Consider the following 19,967-nt stretch of genomic DNA (forward strand, 5'->3'; position numbering starts at 1 on the left):
TTGGGCAAAGCGCGCAAAAATATAAGCAGGCAGAGAGGGTGTTTAGTCAGCTCTCATTGGCTGCGCTTGTGCTGACAGCGGGAAAGTGGTGACGTCACCGCTATAGGCAACAGAGCACTCCTGGCCCCAGAGCAGCCTACTTCCTGTCAGAAGGCTGAGAGTTGCAGCCAGGCTGCAGCTGGGGAGAACTGCCCTTTCCTCTCTAAGATTCTTCTTTATTCGTATTTGCACGTCCCCCGCTGTGGGTAGAGGGCCTGATGCTGATCTGACCAGCGAGTTAAGGGGAGGAACCAGGGTGCCAGGATCCTGCCCCAGCTCAACATAGGTAGGCAAACTGCCCCAGGCAGGAACTTGGTCCGCGGGAGTCCTCAGGAACTGGGTCCTACAAGGACACCTGCTGCGAAGAAGATTATCACTGTTGCCAGGGATGTGAGTGAGTTCCAGGAAGGAGAGAGCCACAGCCCTTGCAGGTGGCAGGCGAAAGCTTTGAGAATCAGGAAGAAGCTACAGGTGCCTTCAGAGCAAATTCACTTATCATGAATCCGTTTCCCAAAGGAACCCGAGTGCCTGCTGATCGTTTCAGTCCTGATGACGAGCATTGTGTCCACTTCAGACACACAGGTCACAAACATGCTGCTAAGCATTTGCCATGTGTTAGTATCAACTGAGACATGATATAAATACAAAAATACATCACTGTATAGAAAGGAACTTGGTATGAAAACATGGGATATCCAAACACATGTAGTTACTACGTGTTGAAATCATAATGTTTTGCAACTGAGTTAAATAAATTATAGCACAGAAAGACTCAGAAGAATGAAAAGGACAGGGAGGAGGAAGCTTTTCCTCTTTGCTCCTACACTACTGTGCTGAGTTCCCTTCTTACTTTCATTCTTTTTAGTTTTTGAGAATTATGTAATTACACCATTTCTCTTTCTCTTCTGTCCTTCTAACATTTCCTATGTACCCCACCATGACCACCTTGTCCTCTTTCATACCAAAGTGTGTGTGTGTGTTCATGTGCTTGTGTGTGTGTGTGTGTAGAATTTGTTCAGTTCAAATCATGGTATGTCTGTTTTAAAGGTTGATCATTTTGCATTGGTGTCTCTTTCATATAGAACCATGTGATAGTGAGACGGTCCAACTAGCTGTTAACTGTCAAGTCCAGGTTGATAAAACACAAAATGAAGAATCCTGTGCAGGAAGGATTTAGGATGCACAGAGCAGTGGGTTCAGCGGGCAGCAGTGGCATCACTAAGTTCAAGAACATAAGGTCGGTGATGACCTGGGAGTCACTAGGAAACAGGTTCTATCAAAGTAGCCTCCTTCAGCATCAAAGCAAATGCCAGATCCTCCAACCGCTGCTGCTAGCGCTGCGGTTATGGAAGAAGCTGGCTGCTACACATGGACACTGAGGTAATTTATGCAGTGATTTCTGCACACTCACCCTTTCTGACTTAGCTTGCCTGGAAGTGGAGCAGAAGCGAGATGTCCTCCACTTTGTTTCTATCCTTCAGAGTAGTAAGTACAGAAGAACCCGATTTCTATTACTTGCAAATCAATTGCTTGAGAGTCAGCCTTTGGTTTCCAAAGCCCCGAATGCGATGGGAAGAATGCGGCAGAGAGTGGGTGACTTTCTTACCTGCCAATTATGGGATAGTAGATGCTGAGCTGAGAGAAATGAGCAGAAAACCTGGAGCATTCTACTGCCAGTAGAAGCTGGTGCCATAGATGATATAAAAGGAAGCGAATTCAGATGACCAAAGGACTTTGAAACCTTGTCAGAGTGTAAGACACTTTCGGCCAGTTATGAAGATGCAGCATCCCAAGCGTTTAGAACAGCAAATCAAGAGGTTTTGTAAGGTACGTTGTTCATGAGCTGAGCATTTTCAGTAAGGATTAAGATGTTTCCAATTTAAAAAGCCAATGAGGAAAAATCTTAATTATTGACTTAAATTCTAATATGTATTTTTCACTGGCGATTAATCTCAAGACCTTGTGTATGCTAGATAAATGGTTTACGCCTGAATCACATTCCCACCCCACTTGTTTTTGTGAAAGTTGTTCAGTTTGAGTTTATTTAATTTTTGGAGACATATCATGAAAGATAGCTTGGTAACATTGGTCAAGATCACACTTTTCCTTGCCTAGGATTACTTTGGTCTTTTAATTAAAAATTGACAACATATTCCTGCTTTTGTTCATGGCTTTTTCTCTTCAACACCTTTATTCTTTCACAAACATTGGGCACATTTTTGATGGAAGGATCTTTGTGGAAAATACAGAAAGCAAATTATGTGAATCTGTATATTATTTTTTCTGTAATCTATAACTGTAATCTAATTATATTATTCATATTCGAGAAAATTATCAACCTTCCCCAATTTTATTCAGAAAATTTCTTTCATCATAAGTTCCTCAAGTTTTGGGGAAGTTTTTGTGCAGAGATTTTTTTTTCCTATTTTAGATGCCTGCCTCTTTCCATTTCCTGGCATATCTGTGTGTTTCAGTTGTTGCTATCTTCACGTTTGAGTCTTTGCTCCTTAAGTGTTGATATGATTAACACACAATCCCAATGAGCATTCTGAATGTTTCCAATGGAATGTAACTTTGTGGCTAGCTTTCCTCTTACAAATTCTTGGACAAAGTTATTAAATTGTGTTTATTTAATTCTGCAAATTTACCTTAAACAAGAACTATAAGATTCTAATCAAAATCAAACTCCAAGAAATCACTGGCCATCATGCATCCTGTACACTCCAGTTTTCTCTTTTACCAATAAAAAAAATGGGTTGGGTGAGAAGGGCTGTTCACCAAAATTTGCAAGATTTATTTGATGCTTTTGACATTTTTGCTTTGTGGAAAACAGTTTTCATTACTAAAAGTATCTCATTCTCTTATAATAAAGAAAATGATGTCTGTTAGGATCATGTAGATACCATTTCATTTCCTACAATTGGGGAATGCCTCTCAGCCCACCCCACTTTTAATTTCTGATTTGGGGGCAGAATTTCACGGTTGGCCTTTAGCATCCTCTGGAGCTCGGGCTGTCTTGGCACCTGTGATTCTCTCATTAGCCTCTGGAGTAGCCGATTACCAACCTGTGGTAACAAGTCCACTTGTCAATATCTTTTCCTTTTTAGCACTCCCTAGATCAGTTTGAAATATCTGAAATGAAATCTACTTGTTAGTTTTCTAATTACTGTGACTATCTTTTGTGTCTTCTTTCAACAAGTTAACTAACCTCTTATTTTTTTCTATTTAATATTGTAAAGAATAGAATACGTAGACTATCAAAAGTCAGTAAAGGCATGAAGTCTATATTGACATTTATAAAAGTATCCAATCATATGCCAGCAGGAAGCATTCCATATTCCTTCATTGGAGAACATGAATACCCACTATATTAAGAAGTTTTATATAGAAGTGTGCATACTGCAGCAAACCAGCCATTTCAGAGGCAGCCTCGGGGTTATATACCCTTGAGTTGTTGTATCTATAAACAACATTGATCATATTAGAATGATTCTCTACATCTTCTGAAAGTGTTACTTCATCTAAATGGCTCTACCCCATTCTGCAAGTACAGTGTTCTCTAATTAGATGGGGCTTTCATTTAAGGGAAACATGCATCGATGTTTTTCATTATTGTTCAGATTTGAATCCCAAACTTCAAGGGCTACTTCATGCTTGTTGACATCATTTCTGCTGGGTATCTGTAGAAAAAAGGGAATTGTGAGAAAGTGTTGTTAGCTCGTTCTCTACTGCCAGCTGTACAGAAATTTCCAGCATGTAACCCAGCGCTGGCAGAGTGAAGAATCAATGCAATTGCTGGTGAGGAGCGTCTGCTCTCAACCTTCCCACATTATCAAGTTCAGTCCTTCTGACTTCTGGAGGTTCTTAGACACATCATAGCTGCCTGCCCTCAACAAAATATTCTCTCTGACCCATTGGTATGATTGTCAGATTGTTTCTGATCACACATCCATCTTTTTTCAAAGAAAGGGCAGGACTCCGAGTTGCACATATAAGAGGACTATATCCCATTTCAAGTGTCTATGACAGTGCACATCCTATCACCATTATATTATATTCTTTTGTAAGTCATCATTAAGATTTTTAAGTCATGCTATGTACACAGATTGGTAATTATTCAAAATCTGAATTCAAAATTTCTGTTATTCTTTAACACTTAGAGAAGAACTTATGACAATCACCATGGGAAATAGAATGAATATTATGGAAAGAATGATTGCAGAAATGAGAACTGAGCAAGAGGCCACACTGAAAGCCTTTGGATGTGAGTTTGGGTGGAAGTAAACATGGTTCGAGGCAGGAACTAGAAAAAGGGGCCCTTGAGACAGAAGGGACAGAGAAGATCTGCAAAAGCTTTGAGGAAATGGTTAAGGAGATTATTGGGAAACATCCATCAAAGAAGAAGGAGGAATTCTGGGAGTAGGATGGAGACCAGGTGGAGAGAGGAGTGGATGGTGGGCAGAATAAACCAAAAGTTCATGACATGAAAGTGTCATGAAGAAATTTGGTTTTCATAAAATAAACGAATAAATACAGCCTTTAGAGAGCTGAGTATGAAGTCCTTGGTAGAATGCTTACCCAGCATGCTTTGAATTTGGTTCCTGGCCCCCTTGTGCACCTGATGGAATGGTATATTCCTATAATCCCAGCACTTGGCAGAGGGAGGCAAGTGGGTCAGAACTTCAAGAATTTGTGAGAGGAGCAGGAGTTCCAGGGTGGGAGAAATATTTCAGTCCATAAAGTGTTCTCTGCGTGAGCATCAACACCATAATTGGATAATTAGTAAACAGAAATATCCAGTTGATCCCTATGTTGCCTGTAATTCTACTACAAAGGAGGCCAAAGAGGACAATTCTAGGGCTTGCTGGACAGTCAGCCTGGCCAAATCAGTAATCTGCAGGTCCTGGGAGTGAAACTGTCTCAAAAACTAAGGCAAAGAATGAATGTATGAGAGGCCTGATGTTGGTTTACGGCTTTCGCACACTCACAATACATCTCGTTTGCCCACATAGACATATAGACATATATGCTCAATCATATACCTAGGCACAAACCAAAGATATACACGCATACCACACAGACACAGGTACTCTTGCACAAATGCAAAGACAAAGACAATTCAAGGTTAACCTTGGCTATATATATGTGTGTGTCTGTGTGTGTGTGTGTGTGTGTGTATGATAGATTTGGTAGATTGTGTATATATGATATATATGATTGTATATATATGATATATGTGTATATGATAGATAGATAGATAGATAGATAGATAGATAGATAGATAGATAGATAGATAGATAGATAGATAGCCTGGAATGCCTGAAATCTAGTCTCAAAATAAAGACTCATTCATAAAATGAATCAAGAGAATGTACAAATGTCTTCAGGTCACTTGGAATTTCTAGATATAACAGAGCATCAGTGGAAACATGGGAGTTTATTGTAGAAATGAAAATTTCATACCTGTGCCCAATTTTAATATGGAACTCTTAGGTAGGCTTATCTATGATGACATCATCATATTAAAGAGGGCACTTGAAAAGTCACCCATTTCAGATTGACAAAAACACTGACTGTTGGATCTTTTTCAGAGCATTGCTTGTGGGAGAATTCACAAATGGTTTGGCATCAGTGGTTAGTGAAGTTGGAAGATACATTATAATCTCTATCACTAACATGTTGAAATCAACTTGTGATTATGTGTATGTGTGTATGTAACACATGAAGGCTCCTTATCTATAAGCTGTAGTATTGCTACTGCCTGACAGGGCCAAGAACTATTTCCCCCACATTCCTATATTTTATGGGCTAACATTTGCCAATGAATAACATGTATGGGCATCTTGGAAGGTGGAAACCTAGTGGTGAGCATTCTTACTCCGAAAGTCATGGATGTTAGACAGAGCATTGCAATATCTTACTTCTAAGTAATGTAGTTGTGATCTCTCCATAAATGGCTAGTGTCATGGTAGGAAGTCAGAGCAACTCCTTAGACATCTCCACTTCTGTGAGGACTTTTCTCCCTCTTCCGCAGGTTTAGGCTGACACTCTCTAGCTAGAGTTTAGAAATATCTTCTATTTTTCTCCTCCTCAAAGAGCCCGTACTTCCTACACTATCTAGAGCAGCTCTATTACATCGCAACTCGCCCCAAACATTCTCGATTTCTTTAAAAATAACAACAACAACAAAAACCTGGTATTCAGTGAAGAATTCCAGACATCCCAGCTAAGATACCTAAGTTCAAATCAATCACACAAACCACAACCTGGAAGTTAATAATATGAGATTTGGGGAGGGGTTTGGAATAGTATGTCTCTTGTTTAGAATAGGAAATTCAAAATTGTGGGTACTTTGAAAGAAATTTTGGAAAACTTTTTCAAAGCTAAGTATTGTTTTAGAATTTAATCCATCAATCACATCTGTTAATTGGTATTTACTCAATAGTATTGATATATTTCATCAAAACCACAAAAACACAGAAGTCTTTAGCGTTTTCATTAATAATCACAGCACCTGAGAAAGCAACTGTGAGATTGTTAAAAGGTGAATACATGTGTAAAACTGTGATAAATGTATCCAGCGTTAACAAACAGCAAATAGAAATGAGATCGCAAAGCACAAGATACAGAAGAAACTTTAATGGCATCTGAGTCAGTTCCAACAGGTTGCATAGGATATGATCCTGTGTAATATGACATTCTGGAATAGATGAAATTGTGAGCACCATACTTCTACGATTCACTTTGGTTCAGAGGGGAGAAATGAGACAAAGACACAAATCACAGGCTTTTAGGGCAGCCACACTTCTGTATGGCAGCCTAAGGACCAATATATGACTTTATACACTTGCTAAATCCAGTAGAAATTTACAGTTCACAGTGAACCTGAAGGTATGCATACTTGAAAATCATTTATGAAATCAGTACCTCAAACGAAAGACTGTATGTGTGCTCTGATAAGTTAATTTAGTAATGTTTAATTAATTGTGCTCTAAATATATGAAGAATATATATATTCCCTTGTTGGGAAGAGGGCCTGACTCAAGCATGCTTAAAGCCCTGATTCAAGCATGTTTAGTAAGAAATGGCATGTATAAGATTAAAAGCAGAAGATATTTGAGCTGTAAATGTGAGCCAGTCGTTAAGAGCACCGCCTGCTCTTACAAAGGACCTGGGTTCAATTCCCAGAACCTACATGACAGCTCACAACTGTCTGTAACTCCAGTGCTAGAAGATATGATACCCTGTTTTGGCTTTTATGAACACCAGGTCACATGTGGTATATAGACATATGTTCAGACAAAATACCATATGCATAAAAACAAATAAAATTGAGAAGAAAAGCCAAACAAACAAGCAAAAACAGCCTGAACACATTCTCTCATTAATATGTTATTTCTCATTCACATACAAATTAACACACATGTGTATTAACTACTGTTTTGTGTCCATGTATCAGCAGCATTCCCTTGTGCTCATTGACATAGGAAAGATTTCCTGAACAGGACATTGATAACACAGGCACTAAGAAAAATAATTAATAAATGGAACCTTATTAAAATTAAAAGATTCTATATGGCAAAAAACACCATCATTTAGACAAAGTTGTTGTAAGAGAACGTTTATTAGTTCCCAGCAGCTAAGCCCCAAAATAACCACAAAGAAACTGTATTAATGAAATCACTGATTGTCCCATTAGCTCTAGCTTTCTATTAGCTAACTCATACATCTTAATTTAACCTATTTCTATTAATCTGTGTACCGCCATGTGGCTGTGGCTTACAGGCAAGTTTCCTATGCATGTCTATTCCCAGCGGCAGGTTCATGGTGTCTCCTTGACTCCACCTTCTTTCTCCCAGCATTCAGTTTAGTTTACCCTGACTCCCTCTATTCTGCCCTGCCAGGCCCAAGACAAATTCTTTATTACCCGATCATATTCACAGCATACAGTGGGGAATTCCACATCACAAAGTGGCAGACTACAGAATGGGAAACGATTTTACCAACTGTATCCAATAGAGTGGTAAATACACACACACACACATGCACACACATATTAAAAACTAAAGGGGCATTTTTATGTTCATCAAGAAAGCAGATGACTCATTTAAATGGAGTACAAATCTAAATGGAGCATTCTGAAAAGTAGACATACAATTGGCCAACAGTCTTCAAGGAAATGCAAATCAAAATTCTTTGAGATATCATCTTACACCAGTCAGAATGGCTAAGATCGATAAAATAAGAGATAGCTCATACTGAAGGCTTGATATAAGGGAAGCATTCATACACTGGTGTTGGGAGTGCAAACTTGTACAGGCACTAAGGAAAAACAGTGTGAGGATCTTCAGGAAGCTGGGAATAGGTCTACCTCAGGATCTGGCTATACCACTCCTGGGAATATACCTAGAGGATTCTGATTCCTACTACAGAGACACTGATCAACAATGTTCAGCTGGAAACAGCCTAGATGTCCATCAGCAGTTAAGTGGAAGAAGAAAATGGAATATTACTAAGTAGTTAAAAAGACCCTCAAATGGGGTACAGATGACATTGTTCTGGGCGATCAGAAATCAGAGTGTCATATCCACATTTTGTTCAATTTTCTGGAGTTGTGGTCTTTCAGAATAAAAAAAATTAAGCTATCTATCATAACATTAAAGCAAGAATCAAACTACTATCATGCTTGATGTTAACAAAAAAACAAAGAAAAGGGCCCTCAATTGAAAAAATTTGCAGGGAAGTGAACAGAGCTAGAACAAAATCATCCTCAGATAGGTAAATCTGACCCAGACTGACAAATATGGTATGTTATTTGCTTATAGGTTGGTGTTAGCAGTTGTATATTTTTTACATTATTTCTTTGCATGTGAATGTATGTGTTTCTGTGTCTCTGTTTCTTTTCCTTTGCTCTCTTTTCTGTTTCTTGGTTCTGATCCTGTTTTTTTTTGTTGTTGTTGTTGTTTCATTTATCTTTGTAGATGCCTGCTTGTTTTCTTCTTTTTTTTTCTTTTAAACACTGCCTGGCCCATTATCTGTAGCCCCTTATTGGCTAATTCTCACATCTTGCTTTAACCCATATTTAGTAATTTGTTTAGCACCACAAGGTCGTGGCTTACCAGGAAAGATTCAGCATGTCTGACCTGGCAGCTGGTTCCATGGCATCTGACTCACTTCCTTTCTTCCCAGCATTCTGTTCTGTCTACTCCACACACCTATGTTCTGACCTATCAGGCCAAGCAGTTTCTTTATTAATTAACCAATGAAAGCAAGAGATAAACAGATGACCCTCCTCCATCATTCTTGCCTAGTTTTGCTTGTACAAAGGAATTAATATCCTAAATTGGCCTGTCTTTTCTAACTGCTTCTTTTGAAATAACTTTATGTTGCCAGGATTATGAAACTAGTACAGGAGTTCTTTATGGTCAGTATGTCATCTCCCCATATTAAAATTTACATGGTAAACAGTTTACAGAAGACATTAATCATTACATAATTTAAAATACAATGATTAATTTTAACCTTTTTAGTGGAATTCTTTTTTTTTTTCGAGACAGGGTTTCTCTGTGGCTTAGGAGCCTGTCCTAGAACTAGCTCAGTAGACCAGGCTGGTCTCGATCTCACAGCGATCCGCCAACCTCTGCCTCCCAAGTGCTGGAATTAAAGGCATGTGCCACCACCGCCCGGCTGGAATTCTTTTATTTTTAATTGTTATTTTTACTTAAAAATTTCCACCTCCTCTCCTTCCCCATTTCCCTCCCGCTCCCCACATTTCCCTCCCCCTCCCTCCCAGTTCAAAGAGCAGTCAGGGTTCCCTGCCCTGTGGGAAGACCAAGGACCTCCTATCTCCATCCAGGTCTAGGAAGGTGAGCATCCAAACAGACTAGCCTCCCAAAGCCAGTACATAAAGTAGGATCAAAACCCAGTGCCATTGTCCTTGGCTTCTCAGTCAGCCCTCCTTGTCTGACACGTGCAGGGAGTCCGGATTGATCACAGGTTCCCTCAGTCCCAGTCCAGATTGCTTTGTTGAGCACCCATTAGATTAGCTCCACCAGGGAGCACTGGACTGAGCTCTCAAGGTCCAAATGAGGAGGGAGAACATGAGCAAGGAAGTCAGGACCGCGAGGGGTGCGCCCACCCACTGAGACAATGGGGCTGATCTAATGGGAGCTCACCAATGCTTGTTTTCTTATCGGAGAAAGAAAAATATAGTGTGGATTTGGGTGGGTGGGAAGATGGCGATTATCCGGGAGGGGTTGAGGGAGGAGAAACTGTGATCAGAATACATTGAAAAATTATTTACAATCAAAAATGCATGGTATATATAGGACATAGACTAAAACATCAATTGTTCATGAAAGAAAAATTGCCATCTAAAAGTCCAAAAAATATATTATCATGCCTACACAAAAACAAAGCAGAGGCAACTGCTTTAACAATAGGTAAAGAAGGATGCTTTAAAAAATATCCCACACTGGCTCAAAATTCAGAAATAGATGCTTATCTATTTAGGGGTAGATTCACAAATTAGAATTCTCTGCTTCAAAGGAGAACAGCAACCAAACCCCACAGCCAGAAAAAGGGAGCAGAAGCATCCTCTACATTGGCTTCTATAGGACAGTAGGCAACGCACCAGTGGGCAGGTAACCACTGGCCGTAGGACTTCCTACACCAAATAGGAAATGGAATTCTCAGACTCAGCATTTCTACATCCCGTTGAATACACAGATTTCACTGTACCATTTTTCATGTTTTTGCTTAATATCATCAAGGATGTGTTTCATTGAAGATCCCAACTCGACGATACTGGAAACCCCACTTTCATACTCACAAATGAAGCCAGCAGTGTGCATGGCTATCAGTGACCCTTTAGAATCAAATACAGGAGATCCCGAAGACCCACAATAAAAAGTGTTATCCCAGGCAACCACACCAGGTTCATGGACTTTTTCCTGGAAACTTCTTTGGGTGTACATATAGATATACTGCATAGGATCCCTGCTACCATCTGCTTCTCTTCCACGAATATCCTCACATTCCCTTCTTTGCTTGTTTTCATTAATCACAGTACAACCATCAACAACCTTGTATTTTCCATCTGGATGACCAATCATAAACAGAAATCCACTAAGTGATTCAGAAGGTGTTCCATTACCGAGTCCTGTAGGGATGTGCTGTCCTCTTTCCTTCAGTTTCAGGACAGCATAGTCAAGAGTGACATCAGACACCTCAAACCAAGGTTCAACAAAATGATAGCTGTCTTCTTTGACAGGGAACACTTGAAAATCAAACGTCACTCTTATACACTGCCCAATTATATCTGCCCACTTACTTGGCTCTATGCCTTCCCCTACTACGTCATCTATTACATGCCGGCAAGTGAAAATGTACAGCCCTTTAAAAAGGAAGCAAGTAGCACTACCCCTGTTTCAATTGTTGTTCCAAACTATGAACCCAACTGAGTCACTGAGCTGGGAAAGAAGTTTGAGGACTTTACCTGGGATGGAGCTTTGGGTCAGCTTCCTGAAGTTTTCTCTATGTGCTTTGAGTAAGGAAGTGTTCTCTCTTTTCTCACTCTCTTCCTTGATGTATGTTCTTAGTTCTTCCCGTTGTCTTTTTAATGTGGGGTACAAATTCACAATGTATTCTTTTAATATAGTGAATTTTCTTTCCTCTAAGTCAGATTTCTGAGTTGCCACTGCCTTCCAAGGGCTCTTCTTTCTCTCAACATCAATCTGAAAGAGCTTACCCTCTAACACATCAACTGTCTGGCTGTTTGCTACGATGGTGTCATTGGAAATAAGTTTCCAATGGTCACTCTCTACAAAAGAGAGAAACCTGCCATCCTTCTGCAGAGTGGTCTTGATGGTCTCTCCCTTGAAGCCATAGACACAGAGTTTGGTGCCCTCCTCGTGAAGTTCCCTGCACCTCAAAATTCTTTGCTCCCCATTCCCGACCGCATGAATGTAAAATACAACACACTCAGCAGATGACTGGTCAAAGCGGCCACACACTTCATTGTCTTCTTTCTCCTCACTTTCAGTTTTGGAAAATGTAATGACCACATGGCTGCCTTGTGGAAAACAACGGAGGGGCATACCGAGGTTTATGTACCCTTCTGTTCCTTCTTTGACACACCAGCATTTCTTTGCCTGGCTGTTTTTCTATTTCTCTTTTGACAAGGTCAAGGGTGTTCAGGGCCTCATATAAGCTACTTGACCCCTTATCTGCTACCTTACAGACTGCATGGTTTACACCAAAGGTGATGGTAATTGTTGTATTTTGAAAAGAGTTCTGAATTCGTGGAGCTTTTTGATTGCAGTGTGATCTTTGGTCCTGGTTTTTGATCACCTCCTTTGGTCTTTTTCTACATTCCATTTTCCTTTGAGAAATTATGGGATCATTCTGCTCCTTGGGGACCTAAAGAGAAATGACAGACACTTTAAAAAACTGTGACTACATTGGTATTCCTGTGATATTTTTGTACAGTATGTGCCATATTTTCTCAATAAGCAGGCAGAAAGAGCAGAACTCACCTAGATGTCTCAAAATCTACCGGTTCAAATAGAAAGCATTTTATTTATAATATGTTTATTATTTTATACAATAGATTAAAATTTTTAGACGTGAAAATTGTTTAGAACTCTTTTGTAATTTCTTTGTACGTGCATGCACAGAACTGAGAGGAGAGTCTTACTGAATAACCATGGCTACGGTGGACCTAGATCTGGAGCCCAGGTTGGTCTCAAATTCACAATAGAAAGAACTGAGATACACTTTTGACTATTCACCAGAGACTCCTAAAAGCACCAAGAGTGTCTGGGAGAGTGCAGGCCTGAAGCATGCTGGGCCACTCATGTGGAGGGCAAAGGACAGTAGTGAGGAGCCAGTTCTCGTCACACATTCCAGGCATCTAAAACAGGTGCTTAGGTCTGTACTTCAGGTGCTCTCATTCCTTCAGCCATGGCAGAGACCATAGATGTTTTATCCAAGAGTTCTGTTTTGAGTGTTGAGACACTGTAGCCCAGACTGCCCTCAACGTATGGTCCCCTTCCTTCTCTATTCAGAGTTCTGAGATTACAGGCATGTGCCATCATGCCTGGCCTGATACTTAAGAAAGAAAACATCAGATTGTGTATGTGGTTATTAGCTTGTTTATAACCACAAAGCTAGGGGTGGGGGGCGGCGGAAACCGATTTAACCTTTTCGTCGATATTCTAGGTGTTTTGGATCTTCTAGTTTCCTAGAACATGGAATAATGAAAATGAGCTGATGCCTTTGAAGGAGCATCTCAAATGTCTGGCCCTTCTCACCCTTCTTGACCAGTTCAGAGAGCCCTGTACAGCCACGATACTCAGTCTGGAGAGCACCTCAGGGAGCCTACACATGAAGCAGAGATTCTGGAAGCAAATCCTTCTCACAAGCCTATCAGGGTTATAGTAAGCATGAACGACACAGTCATTTCAGAAACTACAAAATACTATACAGGTAAACATTCTTAGGTTTAAGTCACACTCAGAAATATGCTTCCACACCAGGGAACAACACCCATTTGCATTTCCCCAGTTTAATCTTACACATTGTATTTTATCTTTTTTCCTCCCTTATTCCTCCAGGTAGTATTATTTTTCAGTTAAGGGTATTTTGATACGGACTTCTTTTGTTTTATAATTCCCTTCCCCAGTGCCATTCGCCAAGCTAGAAAGAAGCAAATGGACAGGAAACAGAGTGTGTAATACTCCCAATTCACAGTCAGATAGTTTCATGGCAGTTAGAACCTTGTGATTGAGGATCAAGGATTGCTAAGTCTGCTAGGGATGTGCAGACATACCTGAGAAAAGTAGCGCAGGATTTCCATGCTTTTTCTTTGCATGAATAGGATGTTCTGTGAGGTATGCCTCTAACACCCGATGGACTAGACCTGAAACAGATAACTCAGATGAATTGCTAATTTCAAAATGGTTTCAAGCCTTATCAGTATTGTCATAGGTGATGTATAGAGGGGAACATTTTCTGATGTCCCACATCACACCTTCCCCCTCTGTTCAGTCTTGCTTCTCACAGGGTGATCACTTCGTAGCCAAGAGTTTATCCACCCAGCAGAGTCACCCCAGAAATCAAATCAAGGTACCGTGTGTCAGGAACCAGAGCAGACACAGCATCACCTACGTCTAACTGCTAACCCCCACCGCTGCTATGGACAGCAGGTTCTAGCTAGAATTTGGGGGAGTGGGTATGTCTTTGGCAAGGACGGTAATGTGCTCACTGCTTGAAGCAAAGAGACAAACCAAGAGTAGATATTAATTCCAACAGAGGATTGCAATCGGGGAACTCAAAAGAGTGTTTTAATTCACACTGATGCTAAAATCTGGCCCTTCTCACCCTTCTTGACCAGTTCAGAGAGCCCTGTACAGCCACGATACTCAGTCTGGAGAGCACCTCAGGGAGCCTACACATGAAGCAGAGATTCTGGAAGCAAATCCTTCTCACAAGCCTATCAGGGTTATAGTAAGCATGAACGACACAGTCATTTCAGAAACTACAAAATACTATACAGGTAAACATTCTTAGGTTTAAGTCACACTCAGAAATATGCTTCCACACCAGGGAACAACACCCATTTGCATTTCCCCAGTTTAATCTTACACATTGTATTTTATCTTTTTTCCTCCCTTATTCCTAGAGTGGATATGGGAGGATGGTTAAAATACAGGGGGACAGGTGGGAAGAAAATGGGTAGGTAGTACCCTGAGAACAAAAGAAATTTAGAAGGACAGATGGAAAAGAAATCTTGAAAGTGATTCAAGATGATACTCAGGACACATAATTTCTACTTTAGAGTTTTCTTGTTTGCTTTAATGGTGGGGCTGTTGTTTGTTTGTGATTTTGTTTTTTGGAGTATGTTTACAGGTGCATGTGTGTGTGTGCATGTATGTTTGTGTGTGAGAGTGAGGAAGTATCTACCTTTCCATGTGCTGTCTCTAAAAAGCAAAGGAATGTTTTAACAAAATAACTCTTTCAAGCACGAGAAATTGGTATTGTCGGCCTTATTTCACCCACAAAAACCATGAAATTCCAAAGGAGTTAAACTTTCTCTCAGGACAGAACCTCGAAAGAATACACTTTGGAGAGCTTTACTGTGAATGTTTCCTAACATAAACAAAAAGAGCAGAAAGAGCAAGAGACAGAGAAAACAAAGAGACAGAAGAAAAAACAGTCACAGTGAATTTTCAGCTATCACACCCATCATTAATAATTGTTCTTTTTTTCTTCTTCTTCGGAAAATGTCTCCTGTAGCTAAGGCTGGCCTTGAAAACTGAACTTCTCATTTTGTCTCCTCAGTTATGTGCTGCCATGTCAGGTGTGTGTGATGCTTAGACTCCAACCCAAGGCTTCATGCAAGCTGGACAAGAAGTCTACCAATGGAACGACCTCCAAGCCCCACACTGCCTTTTAATTGTATTAGATTACACTTAGAAGCACTGTGACATTTTAACCCTGTATCACTTTCCATCCTTAAAAGTTCAGGAATATTTCCTCAGAATAACAATGCCAGTTTATTCACATTAAATATAAACACAGTTATGGTACACATATCACCTTTCCAATTATTTGGTTTTGTTTTTGATGTTTTGTTTTGTTTTTCGAGACAGGGTTTCTCTGGCCTCAAATTTTGTAAGACAAGGGTTCCTGTGCTGTCTGGGATGGCCTCGGATAATTTTTTTAAAAACGAACATCCAAATGTTTCAAAATCTGATAATATAAGAATTTATTAAAAGGTACCATTACCTATAAAATAAAATGAAGAATTTTTGAAAAGCAGTGAAACACACTGAAAATCTAACCCAATAATGCTTTTCTCACCTTTGCAGACTGTACCTGTACAGAAGGCAAAAGAAACAGAGAAACACAAGGTTCTAGCTGGAGGTTGATAATGTCCAACGTGGCCTCCAGAAACCTGTTGATAAAACCAAGCTAAACTTACCGCTATTGAGGCAATAGTTACTTAACAAATGTTTGTTCATGCTGAAGGAGAAGAGCATGGTTGAGGAAAGACAAATAGATCTGGTATTCGAAACTCTGGTCTAACTCGGGCTATAATGTGGAGGTAAGGGTATTTGTAACAGATCAGGATTGGTTGAGTACACCAAACCCAGGTATTTGGGACCAGGGCTACAAATAAATACCTTTGATATTTTCTTTGAGAAAGCTACTGAAATAAAAGAACATCCCTGCCTTGGTGCATTTATGATGATCGAAACGGGTAACATAGCTAACTCAGAGTCAGGCTAGCTGGGGCATAGGAAGCCAGCACACGTGGCTCCAGCACCCGAGCATGCTGACAGTCTGAGTGAGGAAGTCAGTCTCTGTCGCTGCTCCCTACAGTTTTATGCTGGAGAGAAGCACAGACAGGAAACCACATTCAGGTCTGTTTGCAGCACACAATGAGACATGGGTTAGTTCATTTAAGGAGGCATTTTCAGAAAAAGAGCAGTGGCTACTACAGACACTAGTTTTTTAAACTAGAGGTATTCTTCCTTGAGCACTGAAAAACAAAAACAGAAACGTTAAATTCTTTCTTTTTGTTCTTTTACTCTCCCAACAACTGCAGACACCACCCAAATGGAACCGAGCTCACTCTCCTCCCAACCCTTCCTCATCTAAAAATGCTCGCGGTTTTTTTGCATCAATCCACTGCCTGCAAGTCCTACCAGGCTTCGGGTCAAACCGGAAGTGAGGGGTAAGCCCTCCAAGAGCTGATCTCCTTACAAACTCACCTACCACTCGCTCTTCTGTCGCGGCAGAATATTTTTTGCTAGTCACGGAAATGGCTCTCTGCCAGAACAAAAGTGAGCCTAAATAACTTCTCTGACCCAAGGGTCTTGGATTGGTCTTTTACAGACTTAGCAGCTTGTGACGCAAACACAGCCTCCCCGGAGCCAATCACCAGCCAGTCTGAAAGCATTGGCGTCAGTTCTACTTGTCAGGTTTCTTTTGGGGGCGGGGGGTGGGGGTTTAGAATTGTCTCAAACTGGGACAGGACTCTAACAGATCTGACTGGGCAGGGCTTGAAAGCGCGGGAAAAGACCTGAGCTGGGCCCTCGGAACCACCTACTTCGGGGTGGAGGTTGGAAGCTGAGCCCTGACTCACCATTAGGGCTAGGGCAGAGAAGCACAGACTCTGGGTTCTTCATTGCCATTTGCTACCGCGGAGGCAGGGGCTCCACTGAGGCTCACCGAAGGCGTGGGGAGATGAGAGTTAGGAAAACTCGGGTGGTTTCCTAGGAGGCAACAACTCCAACAAGGGCAAGGTACGACCAAATGCCCTTGTCACGAATCGTAGAATTTTCAAAACGTACATCAGTTTTTTAAGCTCTTTCTTGTAGTTGTTCCAAAGAGTATAGTAATTTTTTGTCTTTTTTTGTCTCTAAATATGTGTGTTTATTAATATGATTTTTCAGATTGCTTAATCAGGTTATTGAACTCTCTTTTGAATCATAAAAATAGGTATTAAAATTTCAACAAAACCATAAACTCTTTGGAGAATGAGTCTTTTTTTTTATTGGAGAGGGTGGGGGAGGAAAATGGGAGGTGGTAAGGAGGCGCAAATTTTTAATAATAAAAAAATTAAAAAAAGAGTATAGTAATTTTTAAAATTAAACGCTTCTTTAATATAGATGAAATTGTGTAACAACTGCATTTCCCATATCCATCTACCAAAAAACAGGAAGAATAATAGTGTTCGAGAATGTTTCAGTGCATCTAATATTCCCAAAATGCAAGAAGGCAGTGTCTGAGCAAGAAGAACTATGTGACTCAGAACACAGAATGACCGAGTCTACTGTGGTTATCAGTGTCAAAGTATTTATAGACACACCTCAAGAAAATACTGTGTCAAATTCTTACCAGAAATTATCTCTGATTGCTAACTTCCACAGCTGCCATGGCAAGCAGGTCCTAGGTAGGTTTTGCCTTAAGTGAAAGGATTTCTGGCTAAGGAGCTGATGTGCCCAAGCCCACAGCTTGGAACAGAGATGGAATTCAAATGCAAACATCCGTTCCTTGTAAAGGAACTTGTAGTTGAGAAATTCCAAACATTTTCTACTCAATTTGATGCAAAAATCTGGACCTCCTTTAAGATGGAGGAGAAGGATGGTAAACACCAGGGAAAAAGTAGAAAAGGAGTTAGGTAAGACGTGCAAGAAGATTTGTAAAAAGCTATCAGAAAGAACTCGAGAAAGTTTATCTAAAATAATTGTTAGGAACCTGCGTTACTATCTGAGTTTTGTTTGAAGAAATATTTTCTTTGTATCTTTCAAACAAATGAACAATTTAGACAAAATATTCAAAGTTTTAACAATGCTGAATACCACTAGAAAACAAAGACCGCTGAGAGAGGAGGAGCAACTGTGTTCAATACCTCACCCTCTCAACAAGGCCTGGGATAGGACATCAGTTACAGAATTGTCATGGAGGTGAAGGCTCTGCATATATGAGCTAGATATTTCACAAGTCTGAAAAACCCACAGACCACAGACATGTTTTGAGTGGATTTTTGTTCCACTTGTGCTGGAGGGTACCAAGTGGTGCTCTATTCTACAGCCAAGGAATCCTATGCAGACTTCGCATCCTGCCAAGAACTGAGGGAAACAATTCATCTAAAAGGGGGAGTCTTTCAAATGGAAGCTGTTCTGTTTGCTCACCAGGCCGCAGGTCTTTATACTCTGCTCTGGGTGTAATAGGAACAAACAAAGCAAAATGAAACAACCCTGAAACAGGCTGTAGTATGCACCAGGGAGGGAGCAGGGACACCTTTGATTTCACGTCTCTTATGTAGAGCAGAACTTGTTGTCAAAACTAGCTTTGGAAAACAGACAGGAGTGTGACTTGTGCCAGTCAAATCGGTATAACAACGTTCAATTTGGTATTTCTTAGACCAAAACCCCACACGTGGAATCTCCCTGGGTCGTGAGTGCTCCATCTCTTGTCCACTGAAGTTACTCTGGTGACCCATAGCAGGACCCTGAATCACACGGAGGATTTCAACCCTCAGAAGAAGCAGGACTAAACTGGCTAGGTTTCCTCTCAGAAAGCTCCTGATTGCTCCACAGTAGAGTTTGAGGCCAGGTGCAGATTGCACAGGGCAGGGCTTGAGAAGTCCCAAAGGAGGAGCCAGCACTCTGGAGGAGGGATCCTGTCACAGTTCTTGAAGGGAGCGCTGTACACTTGCTCAAAGGAAATCCTAAACTCTTGGCTGGGGATAAAATGAGACACCAGGTTCTGCAGCTTGTGGAGGGGAGACAAGCAGACCCTGAGAGTCTGGAGGAAACCTGTGGGGTTCCTCGCTTCCTATGGGCCAACCTCTGCATGTGCCAGATGTAAGTACATGAACGTCGTGCCTTCTACAACATGCGTGGACAAATGTGTAATTTTTCACCATTTTTAATTTATTTAACATACCAACAACAGTTTCCTCTCCCTCCTCTCCTCCCATTCCTTCCCCCCATCTCCCTTCTTACCCCACCTACCTCCCCCCCATTCCTCTCCTCCTCATTCTCCATCCAGATAGGGTGAGACCTCCCTTGGGAATCAGCAAAGCCTGGCATATCAAGTTGAGGCAGGACCTAGCTTCTCCCTGCATCAAGGCTTAACAAGTAGTCAGGACTTGTTGCCCTGAGATTCAGCTATTAGTGTTTCAGACCTTCCTCATAGCTGCCTGAGGAGGGTTAGTGACCGCTGAGCCAGAGCAAAGTGCAGACACTCTGGAACATTCTCCTTCTGCCGAACGTTTCATTCCATCTTGCTTGCCACAGGTGGAAAGGATAGAGATTCTGATTGCCAACGGTTCTGAAAACTTGTTAGCAATCATGCATCACTGCCAGTTATGAAGAGAGAGAGTATCTTCCAGTTTAGAATAAAAAATGCCC

The 19,967-nt window shown here is 40.8% G+C and overlaps 2 protein-coding genes across 7 annotated transcripts in view; one reads left to right on the forward strand and one right to left on the reverse strand.

The window, feature by feature from the left end:
• Nucleotides 1-430: 430 nt before the first annotated feature.
• On the reverse strand, nt 431-16,895 carry LOC142850281 (serine protease FAM111A-like). 6 transcript variants are annotated; one of them, XR_012910674.1, is made up of 4 exons: nt 13,871-16,892; nt 11,537-12,459; nt 4,618-4,787; nt 431-3,719 (listed from the first exon to the last, which is right to left on the reverse strand). XR_012910674.1 is itself a non-coding variant. In XM_075973621.1 (3 exons), the coding sequence occupies exons 2-3, from the start codon at nt 12,135-12,137 to the stop codon at nt 3,703-3,705; spliced, it is 618 nt and encodes a 205-aa protein (XP_075829736.1). In that variant the 5' UTR covers nt 12,138-12,459; nt 13,871-16,892; the 3' UTR covers nt 431-3,702. The 6 variants fall into 6 exon arrangements, 1 of the variants encoding a protein (XP_075829736.1); XM_075973621.1 differs by lacking the exon at nt 4,618-4,787; XR_012910670.1 differs by lacking the exons at nt 431-3,719; nt 4,618-4,787 and having other exon boundaries at nt 11,111-12,459; nt 13,871-15,997; nt 16,818-16,895.
• A 162-nt stretch (nt 16,896-17,057) lies between these two features.
• The window catches only part of LOC142850272 (serine protease FAM111A-like), a 178,893-nt gene continuing 175,983 nt past the window's right edge, over nt 17,058-19,967 (forward strand). The window contains exon 1 of the mRNA XM_075973594.1: nt 17,058-17,351. The gene's annotated coding sequence lies outside the window, so the exon portion shown is untranslated. The remainder of the gene's footprint in view (nt 17,352-19,967) is intronic.

This window comes from Microtus pennsylvanicus, chromosome 5 (genome assembly GCF_037038515.1).
Source record: "Microtus pennsylvanicus isolate mMicPen1 chromosome 5, mMicPen1.hap1, whole genome shotgun sequence".
Lineage (NCBI taxonomy): Eukaryota > Metazoa > Chordata > Mammalia > Rodentia > Cricetidae > Microtus > Microtus pennsylvanicus.

Bases quoted from the DNA above. Each gene is read 5' to 3' on its own strand.
- LOC142850281 (XM_075973621.1), bottom strand. From the start codon at position 12,137: ATGCCCCTCCGTTGTTTTCCACAAGGCAGCCATGTGGTCATTACATTT.